This window comes from Emys orbicularis, chromosome 1 (assembly GCF_028017835.1).
Source record: "Emys orbicularis isolate rEmyOrb1 chromosome 1, rEmyOrb1.hap1, whole genome shotgun sequence".
NCBI lineage: Eukaryota > Metazoa > Chordata > Testudines > Emydidae > Emys > Emys orbicularis.
Genome location: NC_088683.1, coordinates 144,358,105 through 144,385,215, shown reverse-complemented (window position 1 = coordinate 144,385,215; position 27,111 = coordinate 144,358,105). Strand labels below are relative to the sequence as shown.

Genomic DNA, 27,111 nt, shown 5'->3' with positions numbered 1-27,111 from the left:
CTCGCGTCTTCAGGAACACTAATCTGTTTAAATGGCTGCAGCAAGGGACTTACTTCCTGGACCAGAAAATAACCGTTGGGGATGTTGAAATGCCAATAGTTATTCTTGGGGACCCAGCCTATCCCTTAATGCCATGGGTCATGAAGCCATACACAGGCAGCCTGGACAGGAGTCAGGAGTTGTTCAACTACAGGCTGAGCAAGTGCAGAATGGTGGTAGAATGTGCATTTGGCCGTTTAAAAGGTCGCTGGCAATCGTTACTGACTCGCTCAGACCTCAGCCAAACCAATATCCCCATTGTTATTTCTGCTTGCTGTGTGCTCCACAATCTCTGTGAAAGTAAGGGGGAGACCTTTATGGCGGGGTGGGAGGCTGAGGCAAATCGCCTGGCTGCTGATTACGCGCAGCCAGACACCAGGGCGATTAGAAGAGCACACCAGGAAGCGCTGTGCATCAGAGAAGCTTTGAAAACCAGTTTCATGACTGGCCAGGCTACAGTGTGAAATTTCTGTTTGTTTCTCGTTCATGAAAACCCGCCCCCTTTATTGACTCATTCTCTGTAAGGAACCCACCCTCCCCCTTCCCCCAGCTTGCTTTCAAAGGAAATAAAGTCACTATTGTTTAAAAATCATTTATTCTTTATTAATTGATTATAAAAAGAGGGAGAGAACCCGGGTGGGGTTTGGGAGGAGGATCGGCGGGAAGGAAAAGGCCACTAAAAAAAGGTTAAAAAAATGACAGCCTTTCGCTTGGGCTGTCCACTGGGGTGGAATGGGAGGGTGTACGGAGCCTCCCCCCGCCCCCGTGTTCTTACATGTCTGGGTGAGGAGGCTATGGAACATGGTGAGGGGGGAGGGGGGTTATACAGGGGCTGTAGCAGCACTCTGTTATCTTGCTGCCGTTCCTGAAGCTCCACCAGATGCCGGAGCATGTCTGTTTGCTCACGCAGCAGCCCCAGCATTGCATCCTGCCTCCTCTGATCTTCCTGCCACCACCTCTCATCTCGAGAGTCTCTCCTCTCCTCACATTGGTCCCTCCTGTCCTCACGTTGGTCCCTCCTGTCCTCACGTTCACTGGCTTCTTTCCTATACTTTGAAACCGTGTCCTTCCACTCATTCAGATGAGCTCTTTCACTGCGGGTGGATTCCATGATTTCTGCGAACATCTCGTCTCGTGTCCTCTTTTTCCGACACCTTATCTGAGATAGCCTTCGGGACGGAGGAGGGAGGCTTGAAAAATTTGCAGCTGCTGGAGGGAGGGAAAAAAGGAGAGAATTTTTTAAAGAGATACATTTTGCAGAACAATGCTTATACTCTTTCATGGTGACCAACACTATTCACATTACATAGCACATGTGATTTCTGTGCAAGGTCGCATTTTGCATCTTAATATTGAGTGCCTGTGGCTTTGCTGCTAGAGATCACAGATGCAGGTCCGGGCAACAGAATTCGGCTTGCATGTGGCCATGGTAAGCCATTGTCTTTCGGCTTCTGCGCCCTCCTATCCCACATACCAAGCAAAGCCCGTTGAGTGCTGCGGTTTTCCTGTTAACCTTCAGCAGCAGAAAACAAACTAACCCCCCCCCATCCAATTCTCTGGATGATGGCTTTATCCCTCCCCCCACCGTGTGGCTGGTATCAGGGAAGATCCCTGCAGGAACCAAACTAACACCCCCCACCCCGCCATGAATTCTCTGCGATGATCGCTTTACCCCTCCCCCCACCGCGTGGCTGGTATCAGGGAAGATCCCTGCTAGCCAAACGCAAAAAGCTCTGGGCCAATTCCCCCCCGCCCACCCATGCTTGGCTAACTGCAGGGAAGGATTTCTTTTCAGCCACAGGCAAACAGCCCAGTAGGAACGGCCACCTCTGTCCCCTTAATTAAATTCCCGTATTTCAACCAGGTTACCATGAGCGATATCACTCTCCTGAGGATTACACAGCGAGATAAAGAACGGATGTTGCTTGAATGCCAGCAAACACCGGGACCATATGCTGCCAGGCTTTGTCATGCAATGATACCAGATTACTTGCTGCAAGCATGGCGTGGTCAAGTGTCCTACCATGGAGGACGGAATAAGGCTGCACTGCCCAGAAACCTTGTGGCAAGGCTTTTGGAGTACCTCCAGGAGAGCTTCATGGAGATGTCCCTGAAGGATTTCCGCTCCATCCCCAGACATGTTAACAGACTTTTCCAGTAGCTGTACTGGCCACAAATGCATCCCAAGTCCTCAGGGCAAAGTAATCATTAAAAAACGCTTGCTTTTAAAACAAGTTTTATATTTTAAAAGGTAAACTCACCTGAGGTCCCTTCCATGGGGTCATGGTCTTGGATACTGGCTTGGGAGGGTTGGGAGGGTACTTCAGTCAGGCTGAGAAAAAGATCCAGGCTGTTGGGGAGAACGGAGTGCTGGGTGCTCTCCGGAAGCTCGTCCTCCTCTGATACCAGACACCTCTGTGTTCCTGGGGAACCAGGGTGCAGTATCCGGCCAGACTCATGAAAGACACCGCCCCCCCCCCCCCCCCCAGCCTCTGCTTAAACCAAAACCCATCAGAAAAAGAAAACTTGCAGAGAGCAGTGAAGGGTGTTGGGAGACACACCTAGACCCCTCCTGACAAGGGTGACAAGATTAAGACATCTCCATTAGCATACAGAATGGAGAGCAAAGACAACTCCCCTAGCCTCATCTTCATGAAAGATGGGACAGGAAGACATCTCAATTTACATACAGAATGGAGAACAGAGAACCACACTGAATTCTGGGACCAGAAAAAGCAGGGAAGCACTGCATCCCGGGAATCTCTGCTCCAGATGCTAATGAACCTACGCCTGCACACACACCCAGCTCAGCAGTTATCAGACCAATTCTAGTAATGAATCCTTAATTGATATCCAAATACTGAAGCAGCCTAGTTGCATTGTGAGCTCCCTGGAAGAAAACACCACCCATAGCCAAGAGTAATCAGCTCCTATTGTCTAGTCTAAAGAAAACCCTTGAGTCATCAGCTTACCTATAAACAAATCTAGTGTTCTCCCTTGAACCATTGTAATTTCTCTACAAAAATCCCTACTCACCCTCTAGTCAGGGTTCTGATGCTTAGATCCACACTATGCATCAGTTCCACTGGAACTCCATCTCCTGACTGATCGTGCTGGGGGCTCTGCCTGTCTCCAGCATTCAGAACCCTCAGCTACCACCATCATCTGGGAACCCTGACCAGTTCAAGCCTCATGGAGTGGGTGAGACCCCCCCTCTTCCTCTCTCTCTCTGTTTTCCTTTCTACCTTAGGTATTAACCTTTAATCATGTATGTTATGTTGGTTTAGTCCTCCTTGTGTAGTTATTACTATTATTCAATAAATAACTTCTATGGTTAAGTTGGTTGCTTCTCTCTCTCTTGCTGAACTTTACTCGTTTGTGTTTTTAGCTTCCCCCATTCACTCTACAGCAACACTTCTTTTACCTAAGCTAAAGATCCCTGCAGCGCCCAAAATACTGTGGGGTTTGCTCATCGAGTAGGTTACTGCCAGTACAATTGTGTTGGGGGAGTAGGGATAGGGACGTGCTGAATTTGGGACGCATAAGGAGAGACAGCTTGAAAGTGCTGCTTCCTCCAGCCCAGTGAGTCCAGAGACATATAAGGGGTCAGCTTGACAGTGCTGATTGACCCGGTCCGCTCAGACTTGCTCTGTTAATGTACGTGTGGGTGTTCATCTGGTTCTGGGGTGGGAGTAACCCAGCCCTAGGGACCCTAGGTCCTGCAGGATAGCTCCATTGGGAGGGGACTTGCAGAAGGGAGAAGTAGAGCTCCATATGTAAACACAAGTGACACAAGCAGTACATTGACAGGATTACAGAACCCCCTTCCCCAGAGGAGTAACCCGAATAAATGAGCATACCCCAAAGTAATGGGCAAATCTGGTAACTCCTCCTCCTCCTCCTCCTCCTCTTCCCTGTCTGCAGAATCCTCAGGTGTAGCTGATAAGATTATCCCCGCCTCAGAATCCACGGTCAGAGGTGGGGTAGTGGTGGCGGCCCCCCCAAGAACTGCATGCAGCTCGGCGTAGAAGCGGCATGTCCGCGGCTCTGACCCGGAGCGACCGTTTGCCTCCTTTGTTTTTTCATAGGCTTGTCTGAGCTCCTTGACTTTCACACGGCACTGATCTGAGTCCCTATTGTGGCCTCTCTCCATCATGCCCTTGGAGATTTTTTCAAAAGTTTTGGCATTTCGTCTTTTCGAACCAAGTTCTGCTAGCACTGAATCCTCTCCCCATGTAGCGATCAGATCCAGTACCTCCTGTACGGTACATGCTGGTGCTCTTTTTCGATTATCGGCCTGCATGGTTACCTGTGCTGATGAGCTATCTGTGGTCACCTGTGCTCTCCACGCTGGGCAAACAGGAAATAAAATTCAAATGTTCACGGGGCTTTTCCTGTCTACCTGGCCAGTGCATCCGAGTTCAGATTGCTGTCCAGAGCGGTCACAATGGTGCACTGTGGGATAGCTCCCGGAGGCCAATACCATCGAATTGCGGCCACACTAACCCTAATTCGAAATGACAATATCGATTTTGGCGCTACTCCGCTCGTCGGGGTGGAGTACAGAAATCGATTTTAAGAGTCCTTTATTTCGAAATAAATGGCTTCGTTGTGTGGACGGGTGCAGGGTTAATTCGATTTAACGCTGCTAAATCCGAATTAAAGTCATAGTGTAGACCAGGCCAAAGACTTAGGCCAAGATTTTTCAAAGTGGAAACCTAAAGTGAAGCTTCTAAACCCATATTAAGTTACCTGATTTTCAAAGGTGCTGAGTACCCAGCAGGTCACATTGGGCTGAGTGTTAGCCAGCACCTATGAAAATTAGGTCACTTCGGGTACCTCTACACAGGCCACAGCAGCGGGGCTCCAAGCCTGGGTCAACAGACTCGAGTTTGCAGGGTTCACGCTAGTGCTCTAACAATAGCTGTGTAGACAGCACTTTGAAGTTGTGGCTTGGGCTGGGACAAATGCCCAGTTTTGCCAAAAAAGTCGGGATGTCCAGGACTGGGGTTAAAAAGGGGACTGACTGTCCTGGCCAAAATGGGACATATGCTCATCCTAGCGTGGGAGGGGGGAGGGGAGGTCTGACTCATTTTTGAACCCGGGGGGGGGGCGTTTTTGGCAATACTGGGTGGGGGCGCAGCCCATTGAGACTTTAGCCCAGCAGCCAATGTTGGGAGCCCATGGGTGGGTGGGGGTGGGGCACTGGGGGACATTGAGCCCAGTCCATAGAGGGCCACTATAACCAACCAATCTGTCCACTCCAGACCAAATCTGTCTGTCTACCCCGCCCCACCCCGCCAGGGGCCAGGCCGGCCTGTCACGCGCACAGCAGGGAGGCGCCCCTCAACCCTCCAGCCCAGTCCGGCCTGCCTCAGCCTGGGCTCTCGTTTCCATGGTAACGGCAAGCAGCCGGACGGGAGGAGGAGAGTCACGTGACCCGGAAGCGCCCCCTTGTGACCGGAAGTGACGACGGGAGGCACAGGCAGCCCCGGAGGCAAAAGAAATAAAAAAAAATAAAAAAATAAAAAAAGGGAAAAACCCCCAAACGCAGGACGCGGCGGTGGCGGGGCCGCCCGGGCCCGAGCTGCGGCACCCGCCCGGCAGACCGGCCGCTGGGAGACTTCCCCGGGGGGCGCCGCGCGGGGCTCTGCTGCTGCCCCATGAGGAGCGCTGCGCCGCGCGGAGCGGGCCGCTGGGCGGGGATCAGAGGTAACAGCCCCCCGCGGTGCCTGCCGGGCCGGGCCGTCCGCGGCTCCGCGCGCCCCCTCCCCTTTGTGTCTCCGGCCCCCGCCGCCGCCCGGGGAACCCGCAGGCAGCCGACTCCTCCGGGACCCGTGGCCCCGACAGACTCCGGGAGAGGCGGCGTGGGGCCGGCGGCGGCGATTTGCCTCCCGAGCGCCGGCCTGTCCCTCTTCCCCCGCCCCGCGGGGGCTCAGGCGTCCGTCCCGCTGTTTCCATTCTCCGCCCTTGCCTGGGAAGGGCCCCGCTGCGCGGCCCGGTTGTTTCATGTCCAGCGCTGATTTGCGTTAAAAACAAGGGTTAACCCCCAGTTCTCCAGGACGGCCAGAAATCGCCCCCCCGCTTATTTTGAAGCAGTTTGGCCCTTGCCCCAATGCAGCGCCCCGCTGAAGTCATTGGGGCTGTGCTGGGGGTTAATTGGATCCCAGATATAGTTGCAGGATCAATCCTGCAAACACACAGGTGGGTAACTTTAGTCATGTGAGTGTTCCCCGCACATAAGGTTACAGACATACAGGTAAGCTCTGGAACAGGTTACCAAGGGCAGTGGTGGCATCTCCATCATTGGAGGTTTGTAAGAACAGGTTGGACAAACATCTCTCAGGAATGGTCTAGGTTTACTTGGTCCTGCCCCAGTGCAGGGGCTGAACTAGATGACCTCTCACGGTCCCTTCCAACCCTTCATTTCTATGATTCTGTGTGTAACTAACTGCAGGATTGGGCCCTACTTTGACTGAGGTTAAAGTTTTCTGTAAATTCAATAAATAAATAAATAGTACATTGGTTTCAGAGTGGTAGCCGTGTTAGTCTGTATCAGCAAAAACAATGAGGAGTCCTTGTGGCACCTTAGAGACTAACAAATTTATTTGGGCATAAGCTTTTGTGGGCTAAAACCCACTTCATCAGATGCATGGAGCAGAAATTACAGAGGCAGGTAGAAATACACAGCACATGAAAAGATGGGAGTTACCTTACCAAGTCACCACTGACTCCCCACTTGGTAAGGTAACTCCCATCTTTTCATGTGCTGTGTATTTCTACCTGCCTCTGTATTTTCCGCTCCATGCATCTGATGAAGTGGGTTTTAGCCCACGAAAGGTTATGCCCAAATAAAACAGTACATTGAAATTCTCTGGCAGAGAAAAAAAGTAACTAAACTGTAAAGGTGACAAGTAAACGAGCTCTTCAAAACCGATCACATTTTAATTAACTCAGGTGTTAGTGTGGCATGTAAAGAAATTAGTATTCAAATATATATATATATATATATATATATATATATATATATATATATATATGCCTTGAAGTCAATAGGAGTTGTGCATGTGATGATCTACAGGATCTGGGCTGTTGATTTTTTTAACCCAACAGTTAAAATTTCCAGTAGAGACAGCTTATGGCAGCCTCTTGTCTGCCATGGGCCAAGTCTGATCTTTACCTGTTGCTGTCCATTGACTCTGATCACACTCTAATGTTTTAGCTTTGCTCTCCTACTCTTAGGTAACACCAGATTCTAGTGTAAGTTTTGTTTTAAATATTTGTGTAACCTTATTTTTCTTCCCCACTCTCTGCCTCCAGCATACTGCAGTTAACTTCCCCTCACTTTAACTGCGTCTTTCTCTGCACTGGGGTTGTACTGGATTGTTCTGTCTGCATGGGCATGGGAGTGCACAGGTAGAATCAGAACTATTTAATGGTTTGCCAGAGACCTCAGATGGCTAACAATTAATGAAGATTCTCCTTTAGTTGACATGGTCTCGTGCTTTTAGAGCAGTTCTATCCCTGCTGTTGCTATGATGCGCAACATAGTGACACCATGACATCCTAGATGATCACAGATTTGTGTCAAACATATATTGTATAGCAAAACTCCTGTTGACTTCAGTGGGAGCAGGGCTGGGCCCTATAGGATAAATTCAGACCTAGTATAAGCAAGTCAATGGCTGAGTAAGAACTGAAGGGTTTGGCCTATAGAATTCAGAGATGCAAATGATCTATTAGACTATATTATGTGCATTTTCCCACTCTGTCCATGCGGAATTATTCCTACAATATGCAAGCAGTGAAGTAAAACTACAGGTTTTGTTGTACAGTAAACCCTCCCCTGTATGCTAACAGTTCTCTGTGCTCCCATGTTATCTGCCTCTCAGACCCACTGTACAGTGATCCTTGGCTCCTCAGTTTTGTGCTCTCAACAGGATTTGATTGGTGAGGCCCTGTGTGCGCTGCATAGATGTTAAAGTCTTCCTGACACTTTTCAAAAGTGATGATTTGCCTACATGGCCCCGTACCCTTAACCAAAAATATTTCTTCCCTGATGTAATGAGCAAGCAGAAGTTGGTCCAATAAAAGATGTTCCCTCACCCACCTTGTCTCTCTAATATCCTGGGACCAACAGGGCCACAACAACACTGCATACAACATTGGCTGGAGAGAGAGACTTTTATGGAGCTCCCTCATCTGTCTCTATCCCCTACTATCTGATTGTCATATGTGTTTCAGTCACTAGAATGCTGCAGTTCTTCAGAAAGAGCTGCACAGGTCACCATATATGAACCACTGGTCTAGGCAACTAAATACATCACTGATGGATCTGGGATGGGTTGAATTAAATCAGAGCTATTTAAATCACTGTGTTTAATCATGATTTAAATCAGCAAGCTGGAAACTTTGATTTAAATAATTGATTTTTAATTTTGTTTTGAACTTGTACTTTCTAATTATTTTCCTAAAGAAAGGTTGATTCTCATTGGTTGGTAACCATTAAAACATGTTGATTTTTCAGTTAAATATAGCCTTTACACTTAATTTGCTACACTTCGTTAACCAGGAGGAGACTATATCTAGACACATTTATTTAAGCTAATTTATAGCTTAAAATACACTTATTCAGATTCTTAATTTTTACCATTTTTTATTATTAGACAATCATGAATGGTGCATTTATTTACAAGATTAATTTTTTTACTCATAATTTGTGTCAAGCTCTTTTTAGATTGAAATTGAAATTCAGTTAAAGCACACACAATCAGCATTTTAAAATTGTTTTTGTTAGTTAGATAAAACAATCTTAAATGTGTTGGATACATAAAAACAAAAGTTAATCAAAATGTATTTTCCATTAAAAACTCATTATTAAATAAAGGAAGTACTCTATCCTGACCACGACTAAAGCTTGTAGGTGCTATGATAAATCAAAGAAATAAGTTGGTAGTTAGTGAAATGAACTGATTGTTTCTGGTCAGCATATTCTCCAAGATTTAACAACTAGCAGATCTCATTCTCTCACAACAAGTTTAAATTCATATTCATATTTTATTTATAAATTGGAAGAGGAAAAACAAGCTCTTCTGCTTTTTCAACTCCTAATCAGTTTCTTAACTTTCAGTGAACTAGTCATTGAACTGAACTAGTTGAATCAAAAGTATAACTGGGTTCAAAAAAGGATTGGATAAGTTCATGATAGGTCCATCAATGTTTATTAGCCGGGACTGGCCAATGGGATGGATCATTTGATAAATTGCCCTGTTCTGTTCGCTCACTTGAAGCATGAGGCACTGGCCACTATCAGAAAACAGGCTATTGGTCTGAATGGACCATCGGTCTGATCCAGTATGGCCATTCTTATGTTCTCATGAATAAACTGAAAGGAAGAAAATACTCTCTTTGTACCTGCAGAAAAGGCTACTGCTGTCAAAATCTGGTTTACAGTTCAACAAACTCTTGTTCTAGGTGTTTAGCCAGTGACTTCCACCAGTTATAGTGGTTGGACTTCTTTAGAACTTCATCAGCAAATGTGTACTACTTACAATTTAAATAAATTAAAAATAATATTAATTTATTGTAGTATGTTTAGGCCTTAACATAAATTGTCATAATTTCAGATTTAATTTTAAATAGGTTTATTTTTTTAAAGAAAATGTATTTACTTAAAATGTTTAAAAATCATCAATTTTTGTATCCTCGCTGGATGGATCTTAAGTGACTGCTGCATGTATTGTGATAGGTAATACCCTGTGATTATACACTTTGGATTGGGTAGGGGCACTAGACCACAGACTAGGAAGGTGTGGGGAGATGGTTCAGGACTGGCATAATTCCTCAGCCTTTCTGGTTTCCTTCAGACATGCAGAGCCCCCATCACAAAATCTTGTCCCATTACCCAGTCAACCCATATCTCCTGCTCCTAGAAGCCCTGTATGATCACTCAGGCACGTCTTCCCCTTTTGTCAGAAACCCATTTTGATCCCCTGGCTGAGGGCTTTCCATTTCATCTGCCTCCCTGTTGATGGAAATCCTCTTCAATTCTTCCCGTCCCCCATATTAACATGACCTATCTTTCTGCTATTGGAAAATCTCTCAGACCCTCACAAGACCGCCCTTAGAAACCTTTCCTGATCCCTCTGATATGCCTTCTCCATCTGACCCATTTAACTTCCTGCTGGTAATCCCTTACCACTCCATGTTCCTGACCCGATTCCCCCGGCTGTGCATTCTCCACACAACTTTTCAACCCCACTGGCAAGTCCCGATCTAACAGTTAAGTCAGAAACCCTCAGGGGTTACAGCCTAGCCAGAAGTGCATGTCTGTGAGCAGGAGTGAAGAGCCAACCTGAGTGGGGGACCAAGTCAAGAAGGGAGGGGTTGTATTTGGGTGTTTTGCAGCGGGATAATAGAACTGGAAAGAAGAATCAGCTGGGAAGGGAAAACAGGTGACTAGGAGCACAATATTCTTTTCCTCAGTTCACTGATGTTTGAATGGAGATGAGGGAGTCAGGTAATTGAATAACTGTTTGAATAATATACAACTGGTATTTTCCTGCCTTTGTAGGAGTTCAGAGCTTGCTGTGTAACTACCTATTACAGCAGCAGCATGGCCATAAATTGTGGAAATTTGTTCATTTCACTTAAACTAATTGTGATAATAAATGACAGTTGTGTTAAAACGGAACTGTGGGCCTAACCTCTGGGTGAATTGAGACTCTTTTCTCTCAGTGCTGCAGGGCAGGACTGAGGGGCATTGGCAGAGCTGTGTGGGGAGCCCAGCACTGGAATAGCAGGGGGCTGAAGGACAGGATTGAGGGGCACTGGCAGAGCTGAGTGGGGAACTCAAGACTGGCATATTCAAGTTAAAAAGCTATCCGTGATGCAATGAAATACTAGTTTGGTTCTTTCGTTAGTGTGACTTGGTTTCTAATTCTCTCGATTTAGGTCTTGAATCAGTCTCCACTGTTTAAGATCCCTGGGACCTGTCACCATGGAGACTGAAAGCGAGCAGAACTCCAACTCCACCAATGGGAGTTCAGGCTCTGGAGGAAGCACTCGCCCTCAGATATCTCAGATGTCTCTGTATGAGCGACAGGCAGTGCAGGTGAGGAGCTAACTGTGTTCTGGGTTGGATGGATGAACAAGAGGGTGCAGGGAGAAGGGTCTTCTACATCCCTCACTTTCTTTGTATGCCCATTCACCTGGCTGGGAGTGTGATCAGAGGGTTGGCGTGTTTTAGACTTAGGCAGATAAGGGTGGCCAAGCCTGGCCAGACATTAGTCCATGTAGTCCAGTATCCTGCTTCCACTTTTACTGGAGCAGCCATTGTTTCATTTTTAGTACAGCGTGCAGCCTCTTATTCTATTGAATCACATTATTGCACAGCTCTAATCTCCGAGCAGGCCATTGGTTCATTCAGTTCAGTGGCCCAGCTCCTTTGGCTGCACTAGAACAGCCATTGGTCTTTCGTGTCTGGTATTCTGCCAGCACTGGGTCAGGGCCCTTGTCCACCTAGTCTAGTACGCAAACTTCCAACTTCCTGGAGTTTATTAGGTGTAGTATATGAACTGGAGTACATCTGTAGTCCACTGAATCATGTATCCCCTTTTGGCTGTACCAGCTCAGGCTATTGATCCACCTACTCTGGTGTCCTGCATCCTGCTCACAGACCAAATCCTGTGGCTAATGGCCCCACTACATCCTGAGATCTTTGGATGATATTTTGTCCCTTTTGGCAGTTCCTTAGATCCTTATGTCTCTCTCTGACTGCACCCCATGGGCACATTGTGTGTGGTGGTGTCTGTTTTTTCCAGAGTTGTTTTCTTCTCTTTCTCCAGGCCCTTCAGGCACTGCAGAGACAGCCCAATGCAGCCCAGTACTTCCATCAGTTCATGCTCCAGCAGCAGCTCAACAGTGCCCAGCTCCACAGTCTGGCAGCTGTCCAGCAGGTGAGTTGTCATGGGACAGAAGGAAGGAATCTGCTGATACTTAGATAGTAAACCTTTGGGAGCCGGGGCTGTCTTTTTGTTCTGTTTGTACAACACCTAGCATGCTGGGGTCCTGCTCCATGAATACAGCATCTAGGCATTACAGTAATACAAATACTTATAAACTGGGGGCTTTGGGGAGAGATGGAATTAACTTTCAAGTAAAGAAGAGAGCTTGGATAGGTCCTCCAGGTCTCCATTGGGAACACATTGCTGGGAGGCACCTCACCAGCCCCTCACCCCCATTAAATAAGAAATAGATTATTATGGAGACAATGGATGCAGGTACATTCTGAAATGGGCTCAGAATGGGCAGAGACTTGCTGTTTTTTCTGAGCATATAGGTAGCCCTTCCAATGTGAAATTTCAGAGTCAGGTTTTCTGCCCTTTTGTATTTTCTCTGTAATTTTTGCTTGGTTTCTTTTCAAACATTGTTAATAGGAAGTGCTAGTAATCTGTCTCTGGCTAAAATTAGTCCATAACAATCCAACTTTTCTGTTGACTGATACCTTTTAAAAACCACTATCTGTCTACACACAGGTTAGTAGTGAGATATATCTTGAGAAGATCTGGTGCAACAGAGAATATATTCTTTTTTTAATGGAGGCTTATTTGTTTTGTTGTTGGACACACAATGTTCTCCATTAGTAGCTACATCTTTCTGTCAGATTGATCTTACATTGCAAATGATTTTGTGTGTGGTGGCTGACAGACTGTTCCACTTACTGGCAGATAAATTCTTCCTCAGCTGTGGCACACCTACAGGAATCCCTGCTTCCTCCCCTTGACATAGTGGGGAGGAGTACCTAGGAAGTGGATACACACAAATCTTAGTTGTGCAACAGTTAAGGTTGCTGTCCACAAAACACATTCAACCCAAAACCACAAAGGTAAAGAAATGAGAAGTGCAGTCACCTAACAGTACATTCCCTCTTTTCCTCCATCCCCAGACACACAATTTACCAGCATCACAATTGCCGTACACCACAGAACCCACACACCACAACCTGAACTCTACCCTCCATAGAAGCCAGCCTCCCCACCCGCAACATACTGATTTACGACACCAAACATCCACAGCTTATACTGGTGGGGAGAATAAGGGGGTGCGGTCAGAAGAGTGGGTTGAGGGGGCAGAGTTCAGGTCGCAGTGTGTGGTATGTGGTGCTCCAGCTCTCTGGGGTTGGGGAAGGAGTTGTCATAGTACAGAAGGGAAGAATCTGCTGATTCTTAGATTGTAAGTGTTGGGACTGGGGATTCTTTTTTGGATACATGTTAGAATTGGATTAAAAAGTTCATTCCAGTCACTCATTCTCTCCCTCTATCCCTTTCTTACAGGCTACAATTGCAGCCAGCAGGCAGGCAAGTTCCCCCAACACCAGCACCCCCCAACAGACCACCACCACCCAGGCCTCAGTAAGTAACTGCCCTCTTCCCTACATGCATCCCCTCTTCCCTTCAGAACTGAGGCAGCCAGCAGCACACAGCCACTGGGGATGCCAGGAAGCCACAGGTTACGGCAGGAAACTGTCAGCAGTAAGCGTTTGGGGTACTCATCATGTGGGGGTTAGAGAATTGGGAGAGGGGTAGGCTCCTTGGTAGCGTAGGTATCCACAGCTGGAAAGGAAAAAACTGATCTCTTGTGATGGGGAGAATGGGGATAAAGTCTGTTGGGGTGAGGAAGGGATCATGCCTCATGGGTGGAGAGAAGAAGAAGAGCGATGAGCAGCAGGCAGGTGGATGAATGTCCTATTAGGGAGTAGGGGAGAGGTAGAGTGCTGTTTGGGAGGAGGTCAGAAACTTGAGTGGGATTGAAGAATCAGGGTTAATTGGAGGGGGAGAGAGAGAAATGGGGGGGTCAGCAGAAGGCTGGGGGAAACTAGTCAGAGGCTGGCAGAGAAAGGCCCCCATTCCTTCATTAGGCTTTAGATCCTATTAGTAGCAGTGTTTGTGTCCATCATTATGAGAGTTTGATGGTAACTGGATGATGTGCAGTGTGTAAGTGGGTTAGTGTCAACGCTGTGGCTGGCTTAGGATTCCAGAGCCTCTTGGAACAAGGGCTCCTACCGTGAGCTGCTGAGGCTATGCTGCGATGGGGTCCATAAACAATTGCTTGCCCCACCCAAGATACTGCTGCTGGAAAGGGAGGGGATAATGGTGCCAAAAGTCAATTTCTGTCATCATCTCCCTGATCTGTCTAGTTCTGGTTTTTGGAAACAGGGAAAGGCTGGGCCTTAAAATGCCAGTTCCTATCCCCCGTATGTGTGTGTGTAGAGGGGAGGGGGCTGGGCCTCATCTCTTTTATCCCCATCTCTTCCTGTGTGATTTGGGGCTTTTCTCTGTTTTAAGATCAATCTGGCCACTACATCGGCTGCTCAGCTAATCAGCCGCTCACAGAGTGTGAGCTCCCCCAGCGCCACCACGCTTACACAGTCTGTGCTCCTGGGGAACACCACCTCGCCGCCTCTCAATCAATCACAGGCCCAGATGTATCTCCGGGTAAGAGACATGTGCGCACAACATGCCCCCACCTGCCTTTCGCTCAGTCCAGTGCTCTGTCATATGGCCACCAGAATAAATCCCTGACTCTGGACCCAGTCTCAGGCTCTGATATAGCAGGACAGGGAATGGGTTTGATATATTTTAAGCTTCAGGTTGAAAGGCCCTAGTTTCTGGAACCACCACTGGTTTGATTCTGAGCAGAGTTGGCTCAGCGTTCCAAGGCAGCGTTTCAAGGCCAAGATGAGTTCAGTATGCTCTACTGTGTAGGGAGAGCAGGTGGATGAGACCTTTAGGAACCAGGCTGTCTGTGCTTTGCATGGATGTTGAAGATCCCATGGCACTTCTCATTAGAATAGGGTACATATGTGAAACATAAATCCCCTCCTCTCAGCAAATCCCAGGTTCAGATATATAGATCACAAAAATACATTTCTTCCTCTCTACCAATTCTGGAACAAATATTTGACAAATTAATCTCTTCAACCACTGCCCGGCTCAGGTTCATAATTCAGAATTAATATCTGCCTCTCTTTCAATTCTGGATGCAGAGACGGGGGGGTCTGAAAAAATGTCCTCTAAACCAGTCCTGAGTGAGGCTATACATCAAAAATTAAACCCCCTTCTTAGAGACTCTGGGGTTCAGTTATATCTGAAAAATAATTCTCCCTCCTCTCAACCAGTGTTGGACTTGGGTTATAATTCCCTTCTTTTCAACCACTCCTGGTCTTGGATGTACATCTCAAATAGATACCTGCCTCAATCAGTCCTAGACATACATGTGAAAATGAAATTCTGGTCTCAGCCAATCCTGGACAGCCCTTTGGTAATCAGTCCAGCTGTGCGTGTGATGGAAGAGAGCTCCAGAAGGAAGCAGTTTCTAGTTTCCAGGTCCCAAGGGCTGCAGTCTGGATCACAGGGCTGGGAGGGTGGGTGATTTTGCAGTGTGTGACACCCCAGCCCAGTGTTGCTTTGTAATCTGTTTGCTTGTGGTTCGCTTTCTTTCTTTCTCTCTCTTCCCCCTCCACTCCTTCCTCCTCCACATCACCCAACCCACCCCCACAGCCGCAGCTGGGGAACCTGTTGCAGGTGAACCGGACCTTGGGCCGCAATGTGCCTCTTACTTCCCAGCTCATCCTGATGCCTAACGGGGCCGTGGCCGCTGTCCAGCAGGAGGTGCCACCCGCTCAGTCTCCCGGGGTCCACACAGACACAGACCAGGTCAGTGATGCCCCCCTCCTGGGGTTCGCACTCCCAACCCTTCCCACACATGCACACTCATCCCACTCCGGATCTCTGTCTCCAGTTAAAGCTCTCCCTTTGTAGAAGGCTAACTCTGCTCTGCCTGCCTTTCTGTATCCTTGGGCCCACTGTGGACAGTGGGGGCTGCAGGTTCCATTCTCTCTTCTGCATGTTATTGTGCTGACTTTTCACTTCCAGAGACCAGATTCATTTCCTGCCTAGTCTTCTGGGTGACCCACTAATTGGGTCATTTCCATCTTCATGATTGTTTGGTTACCTGGAGTGAAACAAATTGGTGGGTTCATAGTCCGGTTCCTAGTGAGGCAGGTGCTCCACAAGAAAGAGCCTTTGCCAGTATTAGTACTGATTGGTCCTGTTCACTGCCCATCGTAAAGAGGCCAAGGATTGACTGGGCTTGCCCTTAAAAGGTTTCCTTCAGGTCAAGGAGCATGGATGCTCCCCGTCAGTTGTCTTGCCCCATGCTGACCATTCTTGGTATTTCCAGAGGCTTCTTCTGATCACCTGAGCTCCTGCCCCACTGCAGCTGCTTCACATCTGTCTTGTCTGCTGTTTCTTTGGTTAAAGCCAACCACGATCACACTTGCAGATAACATTGCAATTGGTGGAGGAGTGAGCACAAAGGATGGCAGCACCAAAGTGCAGAGAGAACTGGAGAGCTCAGAGTGGGCTGCAAGCAATGAGAGGAGATTTGGGCCTTCTGGGTGGAGTGCCCTGTGCCCAGGGAAAGGAGATAGGAAGCCCAAAAATAAAAAGATTTACTGAGCTGGAAAGGGGATCCCAAGGTGCTATAGACAATGCTGATGTGGATCCCAACAGCTCGGAGGCTGTCCCATGCCGCTCATGCAGTCTGTGCTGTTAGAACCTGCTATTCTGAGAGAATGGTGCTATTTTCAAGTTCTGTTCAGAAAGTGCCATGAAATCTTTAACTTCCTCCAGAGCTGGGGCAGAAGGGAATTCAGGTTAATGTCACCTGCGAAGAGATGACCCCTCTAATAGTGCAGAACCTTCAGTATTGCTCTGAAGTATGAGACAAATCCCAGCGCAAGAGGCTAGAGCCTACGAACTGACTGACCGACTTTGCCAGTGGAGCCAGATTGGACCGTTTATGGTGTTTCCAGGCTCCCTGCCTCTCTCTGTCAAACTACAGGGAAATACATGTGCATCATTGTAATCTAAACAAATGGGTTGTTTTGTATGTGTGTGTTTCTAGGTGCAGAACTTGGCTGTGAGGAGCCAGCAGACCTCAGTCGCTAATGCCCAGCTCCAGAGCTCTGCTCAGAAAGCAGCCCTTCCAGGAAACTCCCAGACTTCAGGCCTACCACAGGCCACAAATGCCAGCCAGACCTTGGCAGTGGCTCAGGCCTCTTCTGGCAACACAGGCCAGTCCCTGAATCTGAGCCAAGGGGCAACAGGCAGTAATGGTGTCTCTGGGGGTGTGGTGGCAGGTGGTGGGAGCCAGGCCACCACAGGGGTGGGCCAGGCAGCCTCTTCTGGCCCTGGGGGCAGCTGCCAGAGGAAAGGCACTGGGGTGGTGCAGCCATTACCAGTAGCAGCTGCCCAGGCAGTGACAGTAAGCCAGGGGAGCCAGACAGAGACAGAGAATGCAGCGGCAACAAAGAAGGCTGAAGCAGACGGTGGGCAGCAAACCGTTGGCATGAACCTGACCAGGACAGCTACGCCAGCGCCCAGCCAGACCTTGATCAGTTCAGGTAAGTGATGATCCAGTCTTTACCTCTGCTTCCTCCTTTTTCCCCTTGCTGTTGCTGTTTAGCTCCCTAACTCAGCTCTGTCACAAGGGCTGACCCCTGAAAGCCCGGCAGTGAGAGCTTCCCACACATACCTCCCCTCCAGCATGCTCCCTCCAAGGAGGTCCCTCCCCAGCAGGACTGAGAGGGAAATCTGTCTCAGCCTCTTTAGTCCTTGGCTTCTCTGCTGAAACTACCAGAAGTGGGGCTAGTTGTGGTGGTCGCTTGTAGAGAGATGGGTTGGAACCAGTGCCTTAGAGGTGAAAGGGTCTGTATCCCACATTTCCCACTACCTTCATCTCCTGCTGCTCCCTTGTTGTTAATGCTGTGCACTCTCCTTTTCTTCTCCCCTTCTTTTGTCTCTAGCCACATACACACAGATCCAGCCCCACTCACTGATCCAGCAGCAGCAGCAGATTCACCTGCAGAAGCAGGTGGTGATCCAGCAGCAGATTGCCATTCATCACCAGCAGCAGTTCCAGCACCGCCAGTCCCAGCTCCTACACACCGCCACCCACCTCCAGCTGGCCCAGCAACAACAACAGCAAGCTTCACCTCTGACCCAGCAGCAGCAGCAAGCTCCGCCTCCCCAGCAGCAGCCTTCGCCTCCACAAAATCAGCAGCAGGCTCAGACCCTTGTGGTCCAGCCCATGCTGCAGTCACAGCCTCAGCCCATACAGCTTCAGCCAGACAGCCCCTGCCAGACAGCCACCAAGTCACCTGTTCCTATTCAGTCCAAGCCACCTTCAGCCCCCATCAAACCACCGCAGCTTGGAGCTGCCAAAGTGTCAGCAGCACAGCAGCCCCCACCACACATCCCAGTGCAGGTGGTGGGGAGCCGGCAGCAGGGCTCAGCCCAAGCCCAGGCACTGGGCTTGGCTCAGATTACCCCTACAGCGTCGGCCCCCCGGGGCATGCCGGCAGTGGTCCAGCCCGTCTCCCAAGCCCATGCAACTTCCCCATCATCCCAAGCTCCTTCTGCCACAGCTTCCCCCCAGGAATCTCCTCCACTCACTACTGGAGTCAACTTGGCACAAGTTCAAGGCACGGCCCATGTGGTGAAGAGCACGGCCTCGTCCCCAGTCATGGCTCAGGTGCCAGCAGCATTCTACATGCAGCCTGTCCAATTACCCGTAAGTGATGCCAGTGGGAAGGGGAATAGGATGGGGGTTCTTTACATTCACTTCTAGGGCACCAGTTTCAATCCGGCTCCATGCCAGTGAGATGAGATGGGGAATGGGATATGAAGCCTTTCCCCTCTAATCCAGCCAAGGAGTTAGTGACAAAAGGTCATTCTCTCTCGGATATGGCCATTCAGTGCCCTTCATGAAATGAGTTGGAGCTTAGTCCTCCCCAAAACGGGCAGATAGCATTAACTGGCCTCCTTGTTGTCAGTCTTGGCAGAGACCAGGGGCAGAATGGGCCACACAGACTGAGCTCTCCTCTTCCCACTAGATGTGGACCTCTCCAGGTCAGAGACCCTTTGGTGTGTTGTATCAGCCTCTGAGATCAGGCCAGCTGTAGGCCTTTGAGGATCCCCTGGTGACAGGGGACTTCCCATTTTCCAGTGGCCCCTCAAAGAAAGCAGTGGGGGTAGCTTTCACTATCTTCATAAGGCTGCATGGGTCCCTGTCAGTGTTCACAAGGACTTCGTTTGGGGACCTTGCTGTGCGCCCTACTGCAGCCCTGTTGATTTTCTGTGGGTTTCACTAGGGTAGCTAAAGGTGGAATTGGGCCATGTTGTTTCTAAACTCTGCTGTCAAGACAGTGAGCTTCTGTGACAGCTTCCAGATTCTGCAGCCCTCTGTTCCCATCCAAGACAGTCCCCACCACCGTATCAATCCCTGGGAGCAGACTCTGGCCATTGACCAACCTATCTGGAAACTGGCAGATGGCTGCCATTCCACCTCCTTCTCACAGGGCCCATCACCACAAACTGGGACATGGTGAGTCCCTGTGTCATGGTGCTGCTAAATCAGTGTGGTTGACGTAGGAGGGAGAGATGTAGAGCACCAAGATGGTGATGGTGGCAATGGAGATGTCAGCGTTGTGACATTATTGTTCCCTAATAGGAATGCATGGCAGCCTAGCTCCGTGGTGGTGGGGAGCATGAGGGGTTGACCATGGGAAGGAACCAGGCTGGAGCTGGAGGGTTGAGGAGGTGCTGGCTATTTCCCTTCTGACCTTTGGTATGTGTTCTGCTTTTCCCTGCACTTTGGGTTCCATCTCTCCCCTTACACGTTCCTGTTCCTCTTGCACAGGGCAAGCCCCAGACCTTGGCAGTGAAGCGCAAAGCAGAATCAGAGGAGGAGAAGGAGGAGTCGCCCAGTGCCACTACACTCCTGCCTGCCAAGTCGTCTCCTGTGGCAGAGAGCCCCAAAACCATGGAGGAGAAGAGTGGCTTTGGAGGTGAGTGGGTAGAGAAGGGCTCTGATTGCTCTCAGTCTGTGGCCTGATGTGGTAAAGCAGAGGGACATGGTGATGGACAGGAGACCAGGCTAGATGGGCCAGTGATGTGAAGTGGGATGGTGGACTGGATGGGTCAAAGGTGTGGACTGGTATAGTATAGCTGGCAGGATGGACTAGATGGGCCAGTGGTCTGATCCGTTGTGGTGAGTCCTATCTTCCTTATGTGCTTTTATTCTTCCAGAGAAATCTGAGCCTGTCCCCAGCACAACTCCAAATGCCCCCACAAGTGAAGCAGCTTCCATCACCACCACATCTTCCCCTGCCCCTACCCTGGCAATGGTGTCGCGACAGACTGGAGACTCCAAACCCCCACAGGCCATCGTCAAGCCCCAGATCCTCACGCACATCATCGAGGGCTTTGTCATCCAGGAAGGGGCAGAGCCATTCCCGGTAAGAGCTGGGGTCCACAGGGGAAGGAGTCGGAGCTGCCCTGGGGAGAAGCTACTTTCTGCTGGGCTGGTATTCTTCCATCACTGGAGAAGAAGTTTCTTTTCCCACCTCTCTCTCCCCTGCCCCCCAGGTGCAGTGACAGAAGAGGGGAAGGGAGGGATCTGTGCTGTAATTACCAGGGAAGGCGGCAGAGGGATTAAAGGCGAGTAGAAAGGTGGGAGGATGGAAGGCAAAGTTGGGCTGGTTGATTTCTCCAAAGGTCTTTGACACAATGAATGGGGCAAGGAATGTCAGAGGGTTCTTCTCTTTATGCTGACTCATAATACAGGGAAAAGGGGGCACTGCTTCTAGTAAAGTGCTGTAAATTTAAACCAGATAAGGGGAAATACTGCTTCATGTGCTGTGTCACTGCCCTTTGGAACTCGCTGCTGCAGGATCATAGAATCATAGGACTGGAATGGACCTCGAGAGGTCAGGATATTCAAGGCGAGTGGCTTAGCAAGATTAAAGATCAAGAAGATTATACAAATAATCAGTATGATTGGCTTCTGAGCAAGCACTGGGCATCAGCTGGATAGGTCAGGAAGGAATGACCACTGTGTGGTTCAAGGTCTCCCCTTCTCAGTGAGCTCTGAGAGGGATTGGGGCTGGGATCCCAGCTGGGGGCCAGGAGGCTCACTCCCTGACTGTCAGTTCCCTTCTCCCCCCTTTGCAGGTTGGCTGCTCTCAGCTGCTGAAAGAGTCTGAGAAGCCGCTCCAGGGAGGGGCTCCCTCCGGGCAGAGTGAGAACCAGTCCAGCAACTCCCCAGGAGGGGATAGCGCAACCCTGGGTGAGTCCCAGCTCCAGGGAGCCTAGCTTGTGTTGGGAAAATAGCTTTTCGGCCTTCTCTTGTTTCCTCTTCCCGTACTTCACAGTTGGTGGTGGGTGCTGCTCTCTCCTTTCTCGAGGGACTAGGAGCATGATGCTCAAACTCAGGGATCTAGGGTCTTCATTTCTTGGGTTTTGAGGGAGGGAGGGAGAGAAGAGTCCTTGCACATTAACTAGAGATCCCTGGTCAGCACTAACCTGGGCAGTCTGGATCCTCTCTGTTGGAAGCCTGGAAGTTCCAATGCAGTGCAGAGCCAGTAGGGAGGGGTGAATTGAGGGGATTCCTGCCTTTGTGTGGAGGATAGGGGTGTCCGTGCTTGGCAAGAGGGGAGACTCTAAGAGGCATTAGGAGAGGAATGAACCTCTCTGTTTGCTCGTGTCTTTGTCCAATCCTGGTCCTCAATATCTCAGTCAGTGGGGTTTCCATCCCATCCCTCAGGGAGGCTCTTCCACAGCCTAATAGCTCAATAGACTCTCCCAAGAGATTGCTCAGTGACTCTGTGGTTCCTGGTGGTAATGGGGTGTATGTGTGTGTGATTTTCTTTGGTTGTAACAAAGGATCTCGCTCTAGAGCTGGACAAGAAGACAAACCTGCTGAAGTGCGAGTACTGTGGGAAATATGCCCCAGCCAATCAGTTCCGGGGCTCCAAGAGGTTTTGCTCCATGACCTGTGCTAAAAGGTAACACCAGGCTTTATCCCCCTCCTCTCTGACTGCACTTCCCCCACAGCTGGGTATGTTCCTTTCCCCAAGTTTCATACAGTGCTCACTCCTTCTGGCCCGCCATGCAAGAAATACATTGGACAAGTTGGGAGCTCTGTGTGCGGAGAGCCTGCTGGATTGGACCTATAATTTGACTAGTCACTGCTGAGCATCCGTCCACCATTAATCCTTTGGGGAGGTGGATCAGGGTGTGGCACCTAAAGTGCTCTTGACTCCCCCAGGAAGTGGGGTGAGGGAATTCCCCCAGCAATGGTCAAGTCCACAGCTAGTTAGCAAAGGCCTGTTAATAGCACTCTGCTGGCTTGTGTTAGCCCTGTGGGGCCCGGAACGCCCAGACCTGGAATGTGTGTGTTTGGGGAAGGGGAATGTGGGAAAATCACGCCAGGAGTTGCTGCCTCCTGATAGGACACAACCCAGCACATCTTGATTTCTCCACCTGGAGGGAGGGGTCTGGTTGGTCCAGCAGCTGCTGAGTTAGTGCAGGATGCTGTGGTCTGAAAATGTTGCTTGTGCCAAAGGTCAGCACTGCTTGCTTTCAGGAGGGCTGGAAGAGGGGGAACTGGCCTCGGAACCCGATGGCAAAGAGGAGTCAGCCACCTTCCGTCCCCATCCAGGGAGGAGAGTAGGAGATGAGCAGGACTGTTTCCTCACTGCTCGTCTGCTCCTCTTTGTCTAGGTACAATGTGAGCTGCAGCCATCAGTTTCGGCTGCAGAGGAAGAAGATGAAGGAGTTCCAGGAAGCTAACTATGCCCGTGTGCGTCGGCGTGGACCGCGGCGCAGCAGCTCCGAAATCGCCCGAGCCAAGATCCAGGGCAAGCGCCATCGGGTGAGTTCACAGACCCATTTGCCCTTGTCCTGCCAGACCTCGAGCCTGGCATGACGGAGCATTACCTTACTGGAGGTGTTGTCTTTTGTACCCTGGACATACTCAGTCCCCATCACAGTACTATAATTGTCTCTGCTGCTGGAAGTGCTGGCCCCTCAGGCCCTGGATGTGCTCCTTTGGTTGGGACTAAATCCAAAGTCCTGGCCACTTGTGGGGCTTAAGCCAAGATCCGATGGCACTTTGGCTAAGAATGGGTGTTCTGTCCTGACTCCATTCTGCCTCTCTAAGTCACTCCCTCCTCAGAATTTGAGTACTTCTCTCCCATGACAGTGGTGTGACTTGAGGCACTACCTGTTTGAACAGTTGTTGCATTTCACCCCAGAGGTGGCTGCATTGGGATGAGTTATCCCTGCTTACACAGCATGTGGAGAATGCACTGCAGGAGAGAAACTTCTACCAAGACCCGCTGGGGCTCCTCATTTTGTCCAGTTTCTCAGATTTCTCCAGGCTTCTCTTGATGTTAATGAGTTTCTTTTAACCATCTTCCTTTTTCTCCTCCCCCACTTCCCTGGTGCCTGGTACCTGTAGGGTCAGGAAGATTCCAGTCGTGGCTCCGACAACTCTAGCTATGATGAGGCTCTGTCCCCCACGTCCCCAGGGCCCTTGTCAGTGAGGGCCAGTCATGGAGAGCGAGACCTGACCAACTCCAACATGGCCCCACCTACTCCAGACCTACATGGCATCAACCCAGACTTCCTGTCCAGCAACCCCAGCCGCTGGAGTGTAGAGGAGGTGTATGAGTTCATCGCCTCCCTGCAAGGTGAGGCCAAGCTCTTTGCCCTGTCCTATCCCCTCCCCTACATGTGTGACCCAATAGAGCAGGGGTGGCCAACCTGAGCCTTGGAAGAAGCCAGAATTTACCAATGTACATTGCCAAAGAGCCACAGTAATTTGTCAGCAGCCCCACCATCAGCTCCCCCACCCCGCTCCCAGAGCCTCCCACCCACCAGCAGCCCCACCGATCAGCGCCTCTCCCTCCCTCCCCACACCTCCTGATCAGTTGTTTTGTGGTGTGCAGGAGGATCTGGGGGGGTGGGGGAGGAGCGAGGGCACAGCAGGCTCAAGGGAGGGTGTGGGAAGGGGTGGAGTGGGGGCAGGGCCTGTGGCAGAGCCAGGGGTTGAGCAGTGAGAAAGTTGGCACCTGTAGCTCCAGCCCCGGAGTTGCTGCCTATACAAGGAGCCGCATATTAACTTCTGAAGAGCCGCATGTGGCTCCGGAGCCACAGGTTGGCCACCCCTGCAATAGAGCACAAAGAGCTAACAGCATGTCTGACAGCCAGGGATGCAGGGTGCCCAGCATGGGGCTTGGGATGTGAGGAGCTGGGTAACCATCTCCTCATTCTCCTTGCTTCACTCCTGGGGCTTCTGATTGAAGCAGACTCTGAGGTAGGGCAGTCAGACTCTTTGTACTCCCCAGCCTGCCAGGAGAGCAGGGGCCAGGGCAGATGAATGGGGCAGATTCTTAGAAACACGCCCTCTCCCCCCACCCCCCTTTCTTGCTCATCAGGCTGGCTTGGGAGACTGGAAGCAGGAGCCCATTTTTAATGGAGTGGGAGTGTGAGGGTCAGAGACCTGTCTCACTTGGCCTTCTCTCTTGGTTCCCCCTGGCAGGCTGCCAGGAGATCGCAGAGGAGTTCCGCTCGCAGGAGATTGACGGCCAGGCCCTGCTGCTGCTTAAGGAGGAGCACCTCATGAGCGCCATGAACATCAAGCTGGGACCTGCCCTCAAGATCTGCGCCAAGATCAACATCCTCAAGGAGACCTAACGGCCTTGGCGCCCGAGGTCTCCCTTTTCCCCTGACCCCAGTGGAACAGCCTGCCTCGGGAGTGCATGGCTAGGGGAATGGGACCATTTCCTATGATCTTGCATAACAAAGAAAAGAACAAGAAAGGAAGTTTAAATGAGTGAAACTCACTCGGAAGCCTGTGTCTTGGTCTCTTAACGGTGCTACAAGGGGGAGGAAAACTCCCACCTGGGGCCTTGAAACTTTTCTTCCCTTCCTCAAGTGCATCTCACTTTCTTTTAAACCCCTCCCCTCTCTCTCCTCCCCCCCCCCCCCCCCCCCCCCATGGAGATCCAGAGGTGGTGAAACTCCTAGAAAGGGAAAAAGAAGACCTCCTTCCACCTCAGAGGCTCCTGGTCATAACCAGGGTGGTTTTTTTGGGGGGGGGGGGGGAGCTGAGCTGGCCCCTTCCTGCCACAGTGGGGCTGCTAGATCCTGTTATTTCTTTTGAATTTTTCACCATACCAGAATGTGATGCATGGAGTGGAACCTGCCCAGTGCTGATGCTGGGAGCTGCCTTGCTTATCTCTGTTGGGGGAGGAAAGCTAGTGAATTCCAGATGTTAGGAGAGGCAGACAAGTAAGAATTAGCACTTAAAGTGCCACCTCCCATTCCACTTTCATAAAGCCTCATAGACTATAGTTCTGAGTTGGGTTTAATAGCCATCATGGCATGTGTACCAAACCCTGGAGGCCCAGGGCAAAGGCAATTGCTTTGCTTTACTGTCTCCTTTAGCGGTGCAGCTTGAAGGCTGTAAATGTTGTAGTGGCCGCTCACTCCAGATCCACCCCCACTGGACCAGTAGAAGGGGGTTTAATTAGAGCACTTGTGCCAAGGAGTTTGGAGAACAAGGGGGAGCATTCATTTTGGGAGCCCTGGAGCCTCAGATGTTTGTCTCTGTCCTGAAGACTGGGACGTCGCTTATGGATCCAAAGCAGGAGTTTTCAAGAGTGCTAAGGCTCCAGCCCGTTCTATGGGACTTTTTATTTTAGTGTTATCTTTTCAGTTTGTATTATTTTATATCTCTTCTCCTCTCTCCTCAGGAGAGTGTACGGGACAAAGTTTCAATGGGCAGGATTGTACCCACCTGTCTCGGGTCTCTTATTTTTGGTTGTAAAACAAATATTTCTTTTCCTCATAAAAAGAATGCTTCAAAAACTGCTTAATTCTGCTTCTTAATGACCTATGTAACCAGGCCTGAGCAAAACCTAAGCTTTTCTCCCCTTTTAATTAGAATTCTACACTTACTGCCCTCCTATACACAAAAAGTTGGTAGGCAAAATGCAATACTTTGAAGCTGTCAAACAAGTTTGCAGAGGTTCCAGGCTCCATTAATGGATCAGGCAGAGCTCCTGTTAAGGAAGCTTTTGCTTAAAAAAACAAACAAACAAAAACAACCAACCCAAGAAAGAAACACACATCAAGGAAACTCCCAGAAAATGTAAGCGGTAAGGGTGAGACTTGGTTGCTAGAGTGTAGTAGGATGGGAGTTTCAGAAGTGTCTGGCACTGGCCTAACTCTGCTCCTGGGGTGGATGCTTTTGGAAAATCCCTCCCTCATGCTCAGCAGTGAGTAAATTCAAGAGTGGGATTTGCTTTGTGCCATGTTTCTCAGCCCCACCTTCTGTCTCTGCATAAGAGCTACTCGCATAAATAGTCCAATGAAATGTAAGTCTACTCTGTATACATGATCAGCAATGGCATGGTGCTGCAGGAGAGCCATATTGAAAGTCCTCCCAGCCCCTCCTACCCCCTTGCATGAAGCTAGTAAGGTCTGCTAGGATGGGGTTATAAAACCAATCTGATGATTGTAGCTAAAGGGTGTTCCCTCTGATCACTAGCAGGCAATTGCACAGATTACTGGAGGGCTGTTGGCCTGGCTGAAAGTAATGAAGCTCCAATGTAGTTGAGTAGAAGGGCTAAGTCTTGCTCTTGTATATAGTACTGATTTGTGAGACTTTGGTAGAGGGTATGTATCTGAGTTGCATTAGAAAAGGACAGAGCAGTGAGGGAAGGTGTTTAGAGTTGGGAGGACAGGAAATGAGGGTCAGTGCAGGAATCTTAACTTGCTTACAGTGAAGGACTGAGTTTGAATTTTATAATTAAAATTCTCACTAGTTTGGTAGGGAATTTCTGTAGGTTTTATTTACTTATTAAATACAGGCCTCAGGAAGCCAGCATTACTTATGACCCATCTGACTAAAATACTTGATAGCAGAACATGTGCTCCATATTTTCAATACTCAGAGGTTAAAAGTTGCTCATAGATTCAAACTTTAAGGGCAGAAGGGACCTTCATGGTCATCTAGTCTGACCTGCACATTTCAGGCCACAGAATCTCACCTACCTGCTCCTGTAATAGACTCATAACTTCTGGCTGAGTTATTGAAGCCCTCAAATCATGGTTTAAAGACTACAAGTTACAAAGAATCCACCATTTACCCTCGTTT

The 27,111-nt window shown here is 49.6% G+C and overlaps 1 protein-coding gene across 1 annotated transcript; it reads left to right on the top strand.

Annotated features, from left to right (window-relative positions):
- Positions 1 to 6,036: 6,036 nt before the first annotated feature.
- PHC1 (polyhomeotic homolog 1) lies at positions 6,037 to 25,824 on the top strand. The gene is made up of 15 exons (XM_065423291.1): positions 6,037 to 6,243; positions 10,993 to 11,152; positions 11,886 to 11,996; positions 13,374 to 13,451; positions 14,385 to 14,534; positions 15,600 to 15,755; positions 17,008 to 17,506; positions 17,909 to 18,675; positions 19,804 to 19,951; positions 20,193 to 20,401; positions 21,117 to 21,231; positions 21,841 to 21,949; positions 22,668 to 22,818; positions 23,407 to 23,638; positions 24,490 to 25,824. Exons 2-15 carry the CDS (start codon positions 11,039 to 11,041, stop codon positions 24,642 to 24,644), a joined length of 2,994 nt encoding a protein of 997 aa, XP_065279363.1. The 5' UTR covers positions 6,037 to 6,243; positions 10,993 to 11,038; the 3' UTR covers positions 24,645 to 25,824.
- The last annotated feature ends 1,287 nt before the right edge of the window (positions 25,825 to 27,111 follow it).